Source organism: Porites lutea, chromosome 2 (assembly GCF_958299795.1).
Source record: "Porites lutea chromosome 2, jaPorLute2.1, whole genome shotgun sequence".
NCBI lineage: Eukaryota > Metazoa > Cnidaria > Anthozoa > Scleractinia > Poritidae > Porites > Porites lutea.
The window spans coordinates 23029112-23041847 of NC_133202.1; the positions used below are offsets into that span (position 1 = coordinate 23029112).

A 12736-nucleotide genomic window follows, 5' to 3' on the forward strand; every position below is an offset into this window, starting at 1 on the left:
GTAACTCAATTTTGAGTAAAGTGTCTCATTTTACTCATTTTATTGAATAAAATTACTCACAATATGAGTTAGCTTTTTTTACCCCTCAGAGAGAGTTATAACAACTCACTATTCTGAGTAAAATGACTATGATCAAAACATGCGAGTAAACCCTTTACTCGCTAAGTTAGGTAAATCCTTTTACCCTTTATAGTGAGTAAAATTAACACCTTATTTCGTGTCACTTGGCTGTGAGGCAGACAACTGAGTAAAAATACAAATTTTACCGATTCGTTTCAGCGTTGCAAATTAAGAAAGGCACAAAACCACAAATATCGAGCAAATAAAAAGCAAATCATTCCAGTCAAATGCAACCAAATTTCCACACCCCAGGCTGCACATTGCTGTTGATCCCAAGGCAGAACCTAAGAAAGGCACAATAAAAATATCTCCAAATAAAACTCTGCAATCTTTTATAAACGTTGCTGCATCACCAGAGATACATGTTCCTGTTACAGCTGCAATTACACGTTTTAACCATAATCCGTGTTACACTGCGTAGAATACATAAACCTTTAGGAGAAAGTCCACATTTTGTAAGTCTAAATATACCGTTCTCAGTAAAGGGTACAAAGAACGTCAGTTTTATAAGTTTACAGTGATTGTAGCGAATGAGCCATACACTAATTAATTGTACTTGCAAAAATCGACTTGGTTTCTCTTTACTTCCGTTTACTTTGATACCACAGTATTTTAAGAGGTTCAATTGATCAAAAACACGCTAAAACAAACGAAATTTGAAGACAAAACCGTGAAATCCACTCAGCCTTCGCTTGTTCTCATTGGCCTCCATGACTTCCTGATCTTTTCAAACCATATGGCGCATGCGTGAAGCGTGGAAGCGGGAAACATATGTTCGGTCTCAGTCTTTTTCGTCCGAGTCGGCAGTCAAATATCTCCACGTCGGGTGAAGAAAGATTCAAATATCCCCTCCCCCGGGAGAACAAGATCAGTCAAATGCCCTACCCCAGGGACAACAAAGACAATCAAATCCCCACCCCATGCCCTGCCCCCCCCCCCCCCCCCCCTCCGGCTTTACATTGATAGGTGCATAAAGAACGGACAAAGCACAAAGCATTGCCATTTGCATTAAAGCGCGTTTTGGCGGGCAATTTGTACTTGTTCGGTTTTAGTTTGCTAGTTTCAAAACTCCTGTATTTATGTGCAGTTTTTATCTTTATATATTATTGGAAACAATATATTTTCAATGACAACCTAGCTTTACATACATCTTTATTTTATACTCAGCTCGTTAGAGTATAAAATCAGGGACGGGCATGGGGTGATTTATGTGTGTATGGGAGGAGGGGAGGGAAGGGCCCGGTTGCTAGGTTTGGGCCCAGATTTTTTTTCCAAACGTACTACTGTGGCAGATGTTTTCCTTATTTTTCAACATAAGACTCTCAACTCTGTGCAAGAATAAATTATTTGGTTGTTCCAAGTCTGTTTGAAAGATTTCTTTCTTAACAACCCTCCCCTCCCTCATCCCCTCAAAAGGGAAAGGTTGGCCTCTTAACAGCCCACGAGCGATATATTAAAAATCTATCATGACTATAGGAATATTGACTATTTCATTACAGACTGTAAATTGAATGAGTTCAAGCAACAATAATTTTATCATGTCAGCACTCAAGAGGAAAGGACAAATAGAAGAAAAGCATGTTGTGAGAGTTGTTATGACTCTCTCTGAGGGGTAAAATAGTTTATCTCTTGTTTCTTTCTCCAGTTTCTTTGTTGGTTATGAAACCATGAAAGTACCTCTCTCATAACTGTCCATATTCTCAAAATTCGTCATTCCTTAAACTGCCCAGTTTAACAGTGACATCGCAGTAGAGAAGTTGAGAAATAAAAAGCATGTCCATGTATGTGTCACATATGAAACTCTGTCACAGCATCTAAAAATTAATGGCATATACTATCTTAATTGTGAGTGCAAGATTTATTCAGGGAAATACTGATGAACATCAAATTAAAAATTGTGTTTTCATTCAAGGGATGATTTATTGATCAAAATATGCATGTATAAAAATAATCATGTCTAAGCCAAGGTTCTGGTCTTATTTTGCTGTAAACAGCTGCTGAGTAGGGTGGTGTTTGCCGCCTTTTACCAGTAGCTCACTCAAGTAGTACTTCTTAACTGCTTGTAAATGAGAACTATAAGCCCAGGACTTTTGGCATGTATAAATACGTGTTGATGCAGAGTAATATTCTGTTGCTGTGTAATGCTTCAATTTAGTTGCATTTAACCAGCACTTCTTTTGAGTAGTTTTTGTCTGAATTGCTCATCAAAGAGGAGATACACTTATATTTATACCTGATAAATTTCTGAAGAGAAAATTTAGACCATCAACCTTCAACAAGGATTAAAAGATAAATTATTTTAAGTAAAGTGAAAATGACAGCAGTTGCAAAAGAAAAATATTTTGAAATGTGGAGAGTGTTTGGGAAAGAAAAAGGTACCTAGAAATTACAAGCTGATTTTCTTGGTGCCATTAGTCAGGGTTCAAGCACCAAAAAGACAGTTTTTATACTGGAGAAGGAACTTTGGAACCATCCACTTATAAAAGAAAATTTAATGTTGCATTGTATGTAGGAACCTCTTCATTAAATATCTCCTATTTTGATGCATCTGCTCCAGGAAAAAAAATATTATTTTTTTGTTGGAGGAGTATTATGCCATTGAGTTAGTACAGTGTAGTTGTTAGTAAGCAAAATGTTGTCTTATAGTTTTGCCTGAATTTATGGTATCACCAGGATAAAAGCGAAGTGAAAACCTTTTAAGATACGAAGATAATTATTATACCACAAAAGGTTATTTCCCACAGTGAATGTACCACGCATAAAGTTGCTCAATGAGCTATAGCCCCCATTACAGTAGTCTGCTTATTGATGGGAGTTTGCTACACACATGTATTAATATGTAATAACAGGCAAAATGATAGCATACTAGTAATTATTAGTACTCTGTAGTGTGCATTCTGTGATCATTTCTCATGTGGGTTGTTGAAAAAGAAAAGACAAATTAAGTCATTTCCAAAACTTAAAGGCCAAGTGTTAAATTACATAATAAGGTATTTACCACGGTAAATAAAAACACTTACCCTTACTGCCACTATTGGTTTTACAGGATGAAACTCAGACTGGTGTGTTGCAATGGTCATTCCTTTCTGTGAGTATGATCATCTTTAACTATTACAGTGTAACCTCTCCTTTGCGATACCTCTATTCAAGGGACACCTCCAGTCAGGTGACACTAAATTTGGTCTTAGAAACATTTTCACATAATCTTTGTAGTTGTAACAGGTGTACCTCTATTGAAGGGACACCTCTATTCGGGGGAAAGGGAAACTTTACCTGGATGCCGAAACCCGCATTTGACCTCCATTCAGGGGATTCAGGGGGGCATTCAAAAGGTGACTGTCCACAAAAACGTTAATAAATTTAAGTGCTCACTAGTCACGATTGCGACAGCTTTCAAAACTTTAACTACCTTACTTAAATCAATGCACTGTACTTGTGAGAATTCAACACACTACATTGCAGAGGTAAGTTAATAACAATTTTTTAGACATAAGATTCCAAGGCAGGATAAAAGAAAACATTTTTATTTGTTGGTCAGTTTTTACACTTGCCTTGGTCCCAAGGGTTTCCCCTGAATAGAGGTTCCATTGTATAATATGACATCTTTAAATAATTATCTTCTTTTTTAGTTTTGTCTTTTTATAATAACAGACAAATGTTTACTCTTATTTACCTCTTTACCAATGACCACTTTTTCTAATTCTAGTGGAATTGGATATTCCATGCATTCACTCAAGGCCACCTCTCCATGATGACCACAGCCACTAATTTAAGGTGCTTTTCCAAAAATATACTTGTATTAAGCTCCATGTGATGGCCATTTCAAAGAAAATGACTCACTTTGGGTGTTGAGTAAGAGAGAGCTAACTGTCTTGATTTTATGATTATGAATCAAATCTGCTGGGGTATTGCATATAACCACAGTATTACAGTGCTCAGGGCCTTAGTTGTTCAAGATATGGATAACACTATCTGCTGCCAGATATTGCAGCACTTGATTTCCGTAATATTATCCTGTGGATGGCGCTATCCAGCATTTGAACATCTGGGGCCTGGCGGATAGATAGTGCTTATCCAACATTTGAATTACCAGGACCTGGTGGTAATTATGTGTCTGTTAAAGGAATTTACAACTTTGATTGACAAAAATTTCCTGGGTCTGATGGAGTATTCCTTCAATTGCAATGTGGCCAGTAAAAGCCAGTTATGCCTTTGCTGTAGTAAAAAACAGCTTCAAAGTTAGATTCAGGTTAATTTTGATTTAATGTTTTTAACAATGATTCTCTTTAATTTCCTCTGTCTCCTAGCTCTAGTAAATTATTAGGGCTAGGAGAAAAAGGATATTGAAAATTAACCTAGGATAAATCAAAACTAACCTGTATTTATAACATACACGAGTACTATCACAGGGAACCCACACAATCTCGCAATGTGTGTACTGATTGCTATTTTATTGTAAATACACCAGATTTACCATTTGCTTCACCTATAGCGATAAATCACTATATATGTATATAAATCGAAATGAATAAACGTTGAATTACCTTACCTTTGGTGTATATGTATTGTCGTCCTTTTGCCTCAAAAGCGGTTTTGTGAGCGATTTTGAAGGATTTTGAGTTCGCTGTTGACAGCGTTTATTTAACATCGATTTAGATACATAGTAAGTGATTTATCGCCATAACTGAAGCAAACGGTAAATCCACTATAAAATAACAATCGGTTATGCACACTGCGAGATTGTGTGGGCTCCCTGTAGTACTATTTACCTTTCAACTTATTTATTAATCTTCCTTTCTTTTGTTCATAGGCAGAAACAAACATCTTTAAACTAGAGCATAGCAGAAGAAGAGAGATTGCCCTTCCTGTCCTGATTTTAAGGTGGTGCATCAGGAGTCTGCTGAAGAACCCCATTTGTACTTCAACTTGCAAATTTGAGGGAAACATATCATCCAAGTTGAACACAGCTACACCAATTGAATGGACTGTTAATGTGTTAAACCGTGAACTGAATGGTTTTAATTTTTATCTATGGCAAAGGGTACATTCAATGCAACAATTTCTAGAATTTCAGTTGAAATGTTCATTCAATACAGAAATTTTAAGAAAAAGCGTTCTGTCCACCGAGGATACTGGTCACAACTCTTGGATGTACCTCTTTTTCAACCAAGATTTACGATCACATTCTTAGACATTGTTGTGTCCACTATCACAGCTCAGGGATGCGTCAAATTTACCAAAGTGTTTTGGTCACCATGGCACCATTAATGAAATGTGCATACTTTTAAAAAAATTTCTTTCTTGTTTATCCATTAAACTTAAATGATGAGTTACTTGGATAAATGTTCTTTTGAAAATATAATCTTTTGCAGCCATGTTATGACATTTTCATTTTTCTGGTTAGTTGAGAGCACCCAGTCTGCAAGTCTTAATATTGAATGGGCATGTAATTAATAAATTGTCATGCTGTCTTCCAAACTCTGCCTGATATGGAAAAATGTCACCACTACCTGAAGATGTTAAAGCCTGAATGAGATAATAAAAAATGAAAAGAAACACTGAAAGATAATTTGCTTATTGTTTGGCATTAACTGCTTACTATAGTTGCCGTTCTCAAATCAGTAAGTATGTACAGTGTGGACTAAGTTAAACCCACGGGTCCTTGCCAGACTGTGTATTACAAAAAACGTTTGAAACTTTTCGAGGCAGGCATAAGGATCTGCCATTGCTAACAGGGTTTTTTTTGCACTCATTTGAAGTGAAGTTCACTTTTACTCAAAATATTGTGTAAATATAATCATTTTCTTTACTCGATTATTTAGGTATTGTTCTAACTCATTAACAGAGTAAACTTTGATTTAACTCAAAATTTAGAGTAGCCTTTACTCAAATTATGAGTAATTGGCTGTTTTACTCAAAATAAAGAGTCACCATGGATACATTTCTCTTGAGTAATTTTACCTCTACTTTTGAGTTATTTGTACTCGATAACTGAGTATTTTCAACTCAAACTTGTGAGTAAAGTTACTCATTCTGAGTAAACTTACTCATGCTAATGAGTAATCTTTACTCAGTATTTCTGCTTAAGTTTACTCACTATAATGGGTCACTATGGATGCAACGATTTACTCAGAATTTTGAGTTCAGTTTACTCAGCTTTTTTTACTGTGTGTAAACTAGCTGGATAAGCTAAGTGCACTTTCCACTATAAGCGATATACATGTATCCATCAACGAAGATAATTCATAAAGCATCGCAAAGTCGCAAAATTTTGTATGGTTGGGGGCACTTTTCATTCCAGGCTGGAATAATATTCATATCGGCATGATAGGCTATCGTGATCAGTGACTGGATTGCATGTTTGTTACTAAGGGGAGGGGACGGCCGTACACAGGCTGCGATTCCATCATATCTCGCCACCGTAGGGATTATGCAAATGCGAACACAAAAGAGTTTGCACGCAGTCCCTTTGATCCCTCTAAGAGGATGTTGTGGTAGATAAAACCTGTGATGATGTGGATAGGGTCGACACAGAGGACGGAGTCACTGATAGTGTGGGGCTCAATGAGGTACATTGGCTTTTTAACTAAATGACCGGCAGTCTACTCTGCTAACAGAGTCGCTTCAATCTTTCCTAGAAAAGTCGGGAAAGAGGAAAGAGGAAAGGGGAAAGAAGAAAGCGGAAAGGGGAAAGAGAGGGAGCTGAAAAAAGTACCGAGTGTCACAAAACATGGTTTCGTTTTCTGAGCCCAACGTAAACCAAACGCTAGACTTGAGATCTACAAAGCATTTCAGGATCGCTTGGCTTTTCTTAATCGACACATATATGTTTGGATTGGTAGAGATTCTTAGATAAGTCAAATTTATTGAAAATACCGGACTGCGGGTCATTTAGTGTTTTGAAAACCTTGACCGGTTACCGGCCATATAGGGATTATGCAAATGTGAACACAAAAGAGTTTACACTGACTCCCTTTGATCCCTCTACGAAAAGAGCTTTACGACTCGCCCTCACACCCGACGAGTAAGTCGGTTTTAATATTGCCTTTTTCTAGTTTCGCCTAGTCTTGGGCTTGTCCCTGGCCAGAGCGATTCCCCATACCTTATTACCATGTCAAGATTAACAATACCCAGAGTATAATAGACCTATTCGGCTAACTCAAAGTTGTAGCCAATTCGAACCCTTTGGGAATAAAACGTTTTGTTTCAGTAATTTCCATATCATTTAAATGTGAATGCCACATTATAATGCAAATACAAGACACAAAGAATCTTATCCCCGGGAGATTTGAATTGGGTTCAACATTGAGTTAGCCGAATAGGTCTTTGTTCCCACGTTTTCGCTGTTGTCTTTAATGAGGTGGCTTACTCTTTGTGGAGGAGGGCGCCTCAGTCGTAGTTGGTGCTTCAGTCGTAGCCTCACTGGTCGGATTCATGGTGGTCACAGACGCATTCGTCGAGGGGCCAGATGGTGTCGAGCTGATAACCTCTGTGGAGGCTGCTGTAGCAGAGGTTGTTGTGGTAGATATATCCTGTGTGGGCAGGGTCGACATAGAGGACGGAGTCACTGATAGTGTGGGGGTCAATGAGGTACTCTGTCCAGACACACCTGTCAAAGTATAAAGGAAGAAGTTTGGTTTTTTGATCGTTACATTTTTCGGATAACTAAATAAACTAATAAAGTTTAAAGCAGTTTTTCCCGCGAAAAAAGAAGCTTCGCTCCGTCTTTGAGGGCATTGGAAACGCGAGTGAAAACGCTGTGATACGCCGAGCACATGGATGTTGCTTCTCCTGAGAGAAGTTCAAAAGGAACGATTATAGATAGCCGTGACAATATTTGCACCCAGCTTCTGAAAAAAGATTCTAGTTAAAAAGAAAATAAGTAATGGAAATGGCGAGTGTGAGCAGGAAGTTTTAATTTTGTTTTACTTTGACTAAGTGGGTAGTGATTACTAGATATTTTTAGTCTTTTGATGTTTTTAAAATTTTTTCAACATTGGCTTTTTAACACTTAATGACCGGCAGTCTACTCCGTGTTAGCAGAGTCGCTTCGATCTTTCCTAGATAAGTCGGGAAAGAGGAAAGAGGAAAGGGGAAAGAGAGGAACCAGCTGAAAAAAGTTCTAAGTGTCACAAAAACATGGTTTCGTTTTCTGAGCCCAACGTAAACCAAACGCTAGACTTGAGATCTATAAAGCATTTCAGGATCGTTTGACTTTTCTTAATCGACATATGATAGTCTGATTTGGTTGAGATTCTTAGATAAGTCAAATTTATTGAAAATACCGGACTGGGGGTCATTTAGTGTTTTGAAAACCTTGACCGGTTACCGGCCATATAGCCATAGCGTCATTTGCTGTACAATTATTGACAAATCTCCTAACGGAAATCCTAGCGGTCGCTTTAAACTACTTTCTTAAGCAATTTAGTAGCCTGTAATTACTTGTAATAACACTGAACAAATATGAATCTTCTTAGTTCAGTACTGCGTTTCCAGAGGACAATTTCTTTACGCCTACAGTAGACCTAGAACTTATAATACTGACAGTGGTCTGTTATTGGCTGTCAATTCTACTGCCCTCCCCCCAACCCCCCTTCCCCCTCCTTCCACCCCTGCACGGGCACTCCTTCTTAGATTAAGTAAACTGTAAACTACATTTGTTTTTACTGATACGACAACGCTTCTAAGTCAGGTTACTGTTGAATTCCACCTAGTTCTGCGCGAAATTCAAGTTGCCTGCAAAAATACTGACAGCCTGCTGGAAGTTAAAAAAGTCACCTGGCACATAAAACTTAGGGCGATATGTCCGCTGGGAAGCAAAAACGTTCTCAGTGTTTGCTGTAAATATAAGCTAGCATTAAGGATATCCATATAAAACTATAACTACGATTGCAATATTTTCAGGAAGTTTGAAAGGAACAGTCAGAAGATATCATCGGTTACATAACAATATACTCTAGACATACTTTCCCATCTAAATGTTTTCCTTTCTGAATATGTTTCAACTCAAAGTGTGTTGACCCACTAGTACAACAAACAAAACAAGCTATTAAAATAGTGTTTCAGTGGCTGACCATTTCTGAAGTGCTGAGAAATTAACTTCCTGTCTGGAAAGTTTCATAGCAATTTCGCCACGAACCCCTTAGAATCGTATCTACGATTATTTATCTATTACTAAAAAATAAAATACAGTCAACTCTCTCTAAGACGGACTCCTTTGGGACCGGCACTAAGTGTCCTTCTTAGAGAGATGTCCGTCTTATAGAGAGTCAAATAAAGGGAGTAAAGAAAGGCAGGGACCAACTATAAGTGTCCGTTTTACAGAGGTGTCCGTCTTATAGAGGTGTCCGTTAAGAGAGAGTCGACTGTATTACTTACCCCGTGAGACGAAAACCATTAAAAGTGCAGCGAAAGTTGCAGCCGCGGTTGATGAATCCGAAAACATGTCTCAAGGAAAACTTCAAGCGATGTTAATACCCAGATATCGAAACTGGAAAGCTGAAAGCTACGTTCAACGTTCTATGAACGAATTGAATACACTGGCATAGGGAATGTTTTGCTCGTGTTTATCCGTTTCTATGTACTCATGTCACTCGCACTGCACCTGCAACGCGTACCAGTGACAGAAGATAAACAAATGCAAATCCTTAAAAAGATAACCGACAAAATAAGTTGAAATTAGCTTTGTAGGCTATACTTCCAAAAGACATTTAATAACCAATTAAAGACAAACATGTTACCAATTTGGAGACCACGCATGTTCATGGAAATTCGAAAAATTGTCTTGGTTCGTCACGCCTATTTCAGTTTTTAAACTCACCCATAATCAAATACAGAATTACCTCTTTGACATGATTGGGTTATTAAATAACGCTTATGTTGGCTTTTGTATAAAGCAATAAAGATTGCCGGTTGCTAAGCCACAGATTGAAGCATTCTTTGGTTGTGTAGTTTTTCATTTTTGCGTAAAATCTGTTGAAATAAGATTTTTCTTTTTCTTGTTTTGGTGTTGGGGTTGGTGGCTCCTTTTTGAACAGTTTGGCGTGTTGGGGACTTCAGTGTTACACGTTTTTGCCAGAAGAAAAGATAAACTAATAACAAGCAATTGAACCACATCGGTGAAGTCACCTTCCGATTGGCTCAGCGAGGTCACGGTCAGGTGCAAAGCAGGTAAAAGTAAACGAAAGAATTGTTCAGTAACTCCGGCGGTTTCTGTTTTGCTGTTGACAGATCTGTTATCTAGTTTTGCGGTTCTTAGGCGTCAGTTATTTATCCGATAAAATAAAAAAAGGACAGTCGTTTTTCGTTTACCATAAGTAGGTGCTTCCACAGTTTAGCTGTATTCGTTCAGCCGGGAGAAGCCGCAATTTCTTCGAAGTTTTCTGTCAGTTGCGTTTCCAAGGACGTTCGGCTTATGACCAGTGCTGAATTTGCACGCAGAACTCTTTAACATCTCTCGGCTTCGCGGTTTTTGGCGATTGCGGTAAATGTATATTCTTTTTCTGAAGTATTAACAATTCGTCCAGGTGTTGTTCATTCCATGGTGTGCGTAACTTGCGTTTCCAATCGAGTTATTGCGCGAAAGTTGGAGCGAAAGCAAAAAACACAACAAAACAGAACAAAAAAAAATCATTCCTCTTTTTTGCTCTCGCCAACTTTCTCGATGAACTCGCGCTGAAACGCTTGCCACGTTATATCTCATAAGTCAAAAGTCCATCTGAATCATATCATACGTTGTTGCCGGAAACCGGTTATATGCGTGCAAGTTTTAATATCCAGTCTGACCAACCACAACTTTCACATTTATTGTTTTGAGAAAGGTTTTGACCTTATATTATTTTCCTAGACATACATTTGGACAAATTTCTCATTTTCGTAACGTTCCCAAACTTTTACGTCTCGTTCCGACAGTTGAACTACCATTAAAAGCAAACCAGGGGCACCCAACGTCATTTTTCGAAAAATATCTGTTCGGAGGACGATTTGAGATCTAGAATTTTCGGAACATTTGTTGTAAAATTTCTTGCTTGCCTGCCTCTCCTAGGATTTTCGAACATCTAAAAAATGGTATAATTGCCCATTTTTAACCTAGAATTTTTCGGGAGCCTTTTTTCTGGCTGAAATTTTCAAGAAGGTAAGTTTTGATCCCTATAATTTTCGGATCACTAGACTTTCAACTAGGAAATCCGAACAGAAAAAACTTTTTACAGGATAAAAATATGCCTATATCTACTGTTTAAATACTAAACTACGTTTAACAATGCTATGTTTAAGTGGTTTTGAACTATATTCTCGTTGGGTGCCCCTAGCAAATGGGATTGAACTGTCTCTTTTGAGTATCACTTCTCGTCGAAGCAGACTCCGGGTAAAAAAAATTCTTGTTGTAAGAAAGCTGCCACTGTTTTTGTTACATCTGCATTAAAAATATGTGCCGAATATCGGCGAGTGAACCAAAATAATTTTGCATCACAATCGTTTCTTGAATTTGATACTCTACTCCTGATTTCTTGTTTTCTGATTATAACTCAGAATAAGCAATGATCTGATAAACAACGATCGACCATCACTATCGATAACTTGTAGTCTATGTGGAGAGTCTGGTAGAAATGAGTGGCCAGCGTCCAGCGCTGATTATAGATGGGGATAAAGGAACGTCCTCAAATTCTACATGAGTGACTTGGCTCCACATTAAGAACTTGACATGATTCCCCATGGGAGCTCACACAAGAACCACGTTCCAAGTCCCAAACTCGATGTACTCTGAAGGGGTACCGAAATGTGGCCCTGTCTGGTTGTGTACTCAGGCGGGGAGGTACATGATTTGAGCCCACAGGTACCGCTCCAAAGAGCAATGCTCACTTCACAGTTGAACTAACTTAACCATAACTCTTCATCCCATCACACGTAGGGCAGTTTGGTCCTCGGTACGGCCAGGCGCGCTGCTTTAGGAGGTTTGCCTTTCTTAGCTCGTGGTTTACGATGCGCTCGACACGAAAGAACAACGCAATACAAAACAACCATTGCTGTGAACAGTACCACGTACATTGGGAGGGTGGACATTACGCTCATATGACTTGCAACAGGGAGTTCTTCAGGGTCTGAATCACCTACATCTGGGTACGGTGCTACTCGCTGCACGTGACGCGGGACGATCACGGGTAGCTAGGCAACAGAAAAAACAATAGTAGTCAATATTCCAGCCTCGCGAGCCACTTAGCCTTTTCTTACGTTCTTTAACTACCAAGTGTAACGATGCAACTGAAGACGGGAACTTAACATCGATCGAGGTAAGTCTGATTTTTGGGATTATTTAGAATGGGAATAACACCCTTCTCGATCTTCATAATTCCTCACATCACACGAAAGCCGAATCCAGTGATTGCTTATCATTATAGTTACTGGGACAAACGGGAGAATACTTGATCGACTTCCGAAATTCACCCAGAAATTAGAGTACAACTCTCATATAACAAAGCAAGTGCCTTAACGAAAGATAATCGTTGACACGTTTGGCTTTCTCGGCTCATCATGCAAAGAGCCAACCAAAAGCTTGAGCGGGAGTACTTTTATCTTTAATGTAAGCGTAGAAAAGGACCTCGAGACTGGACGTATTTTT

General features: G+C 38.4%; 1 protein-coding gene across 3 annotated transcripts in view; it reads right to left on the bottom strand.

Annotated features, from left to right (window-relative positions):
- Positions 1-11206: 11206 nt before the first annotated feature.
- The window catches only part of LOC140928050 (membrane-bound transcription factor site-1 protease-like), a 51428-nt gene continuing 49898 nt past the window's right edge, over positions 11207-12736 (bottom strand). For all 3 annotated transcript variants that reach the window (XM_073377775.1, XM_073377774.1, XM_073377776.1), the window contains one exon: positions 11207-12282. In XM_073377775.1, coding sequence (XP_073233876.1) covers positions 12019-12282 — 264 coding nt within the window. In that variant the 3' untranslated portion in view covers positions 11207-12018. The remainder of the gene's footprint in view (positions 12283-12736) is intronic.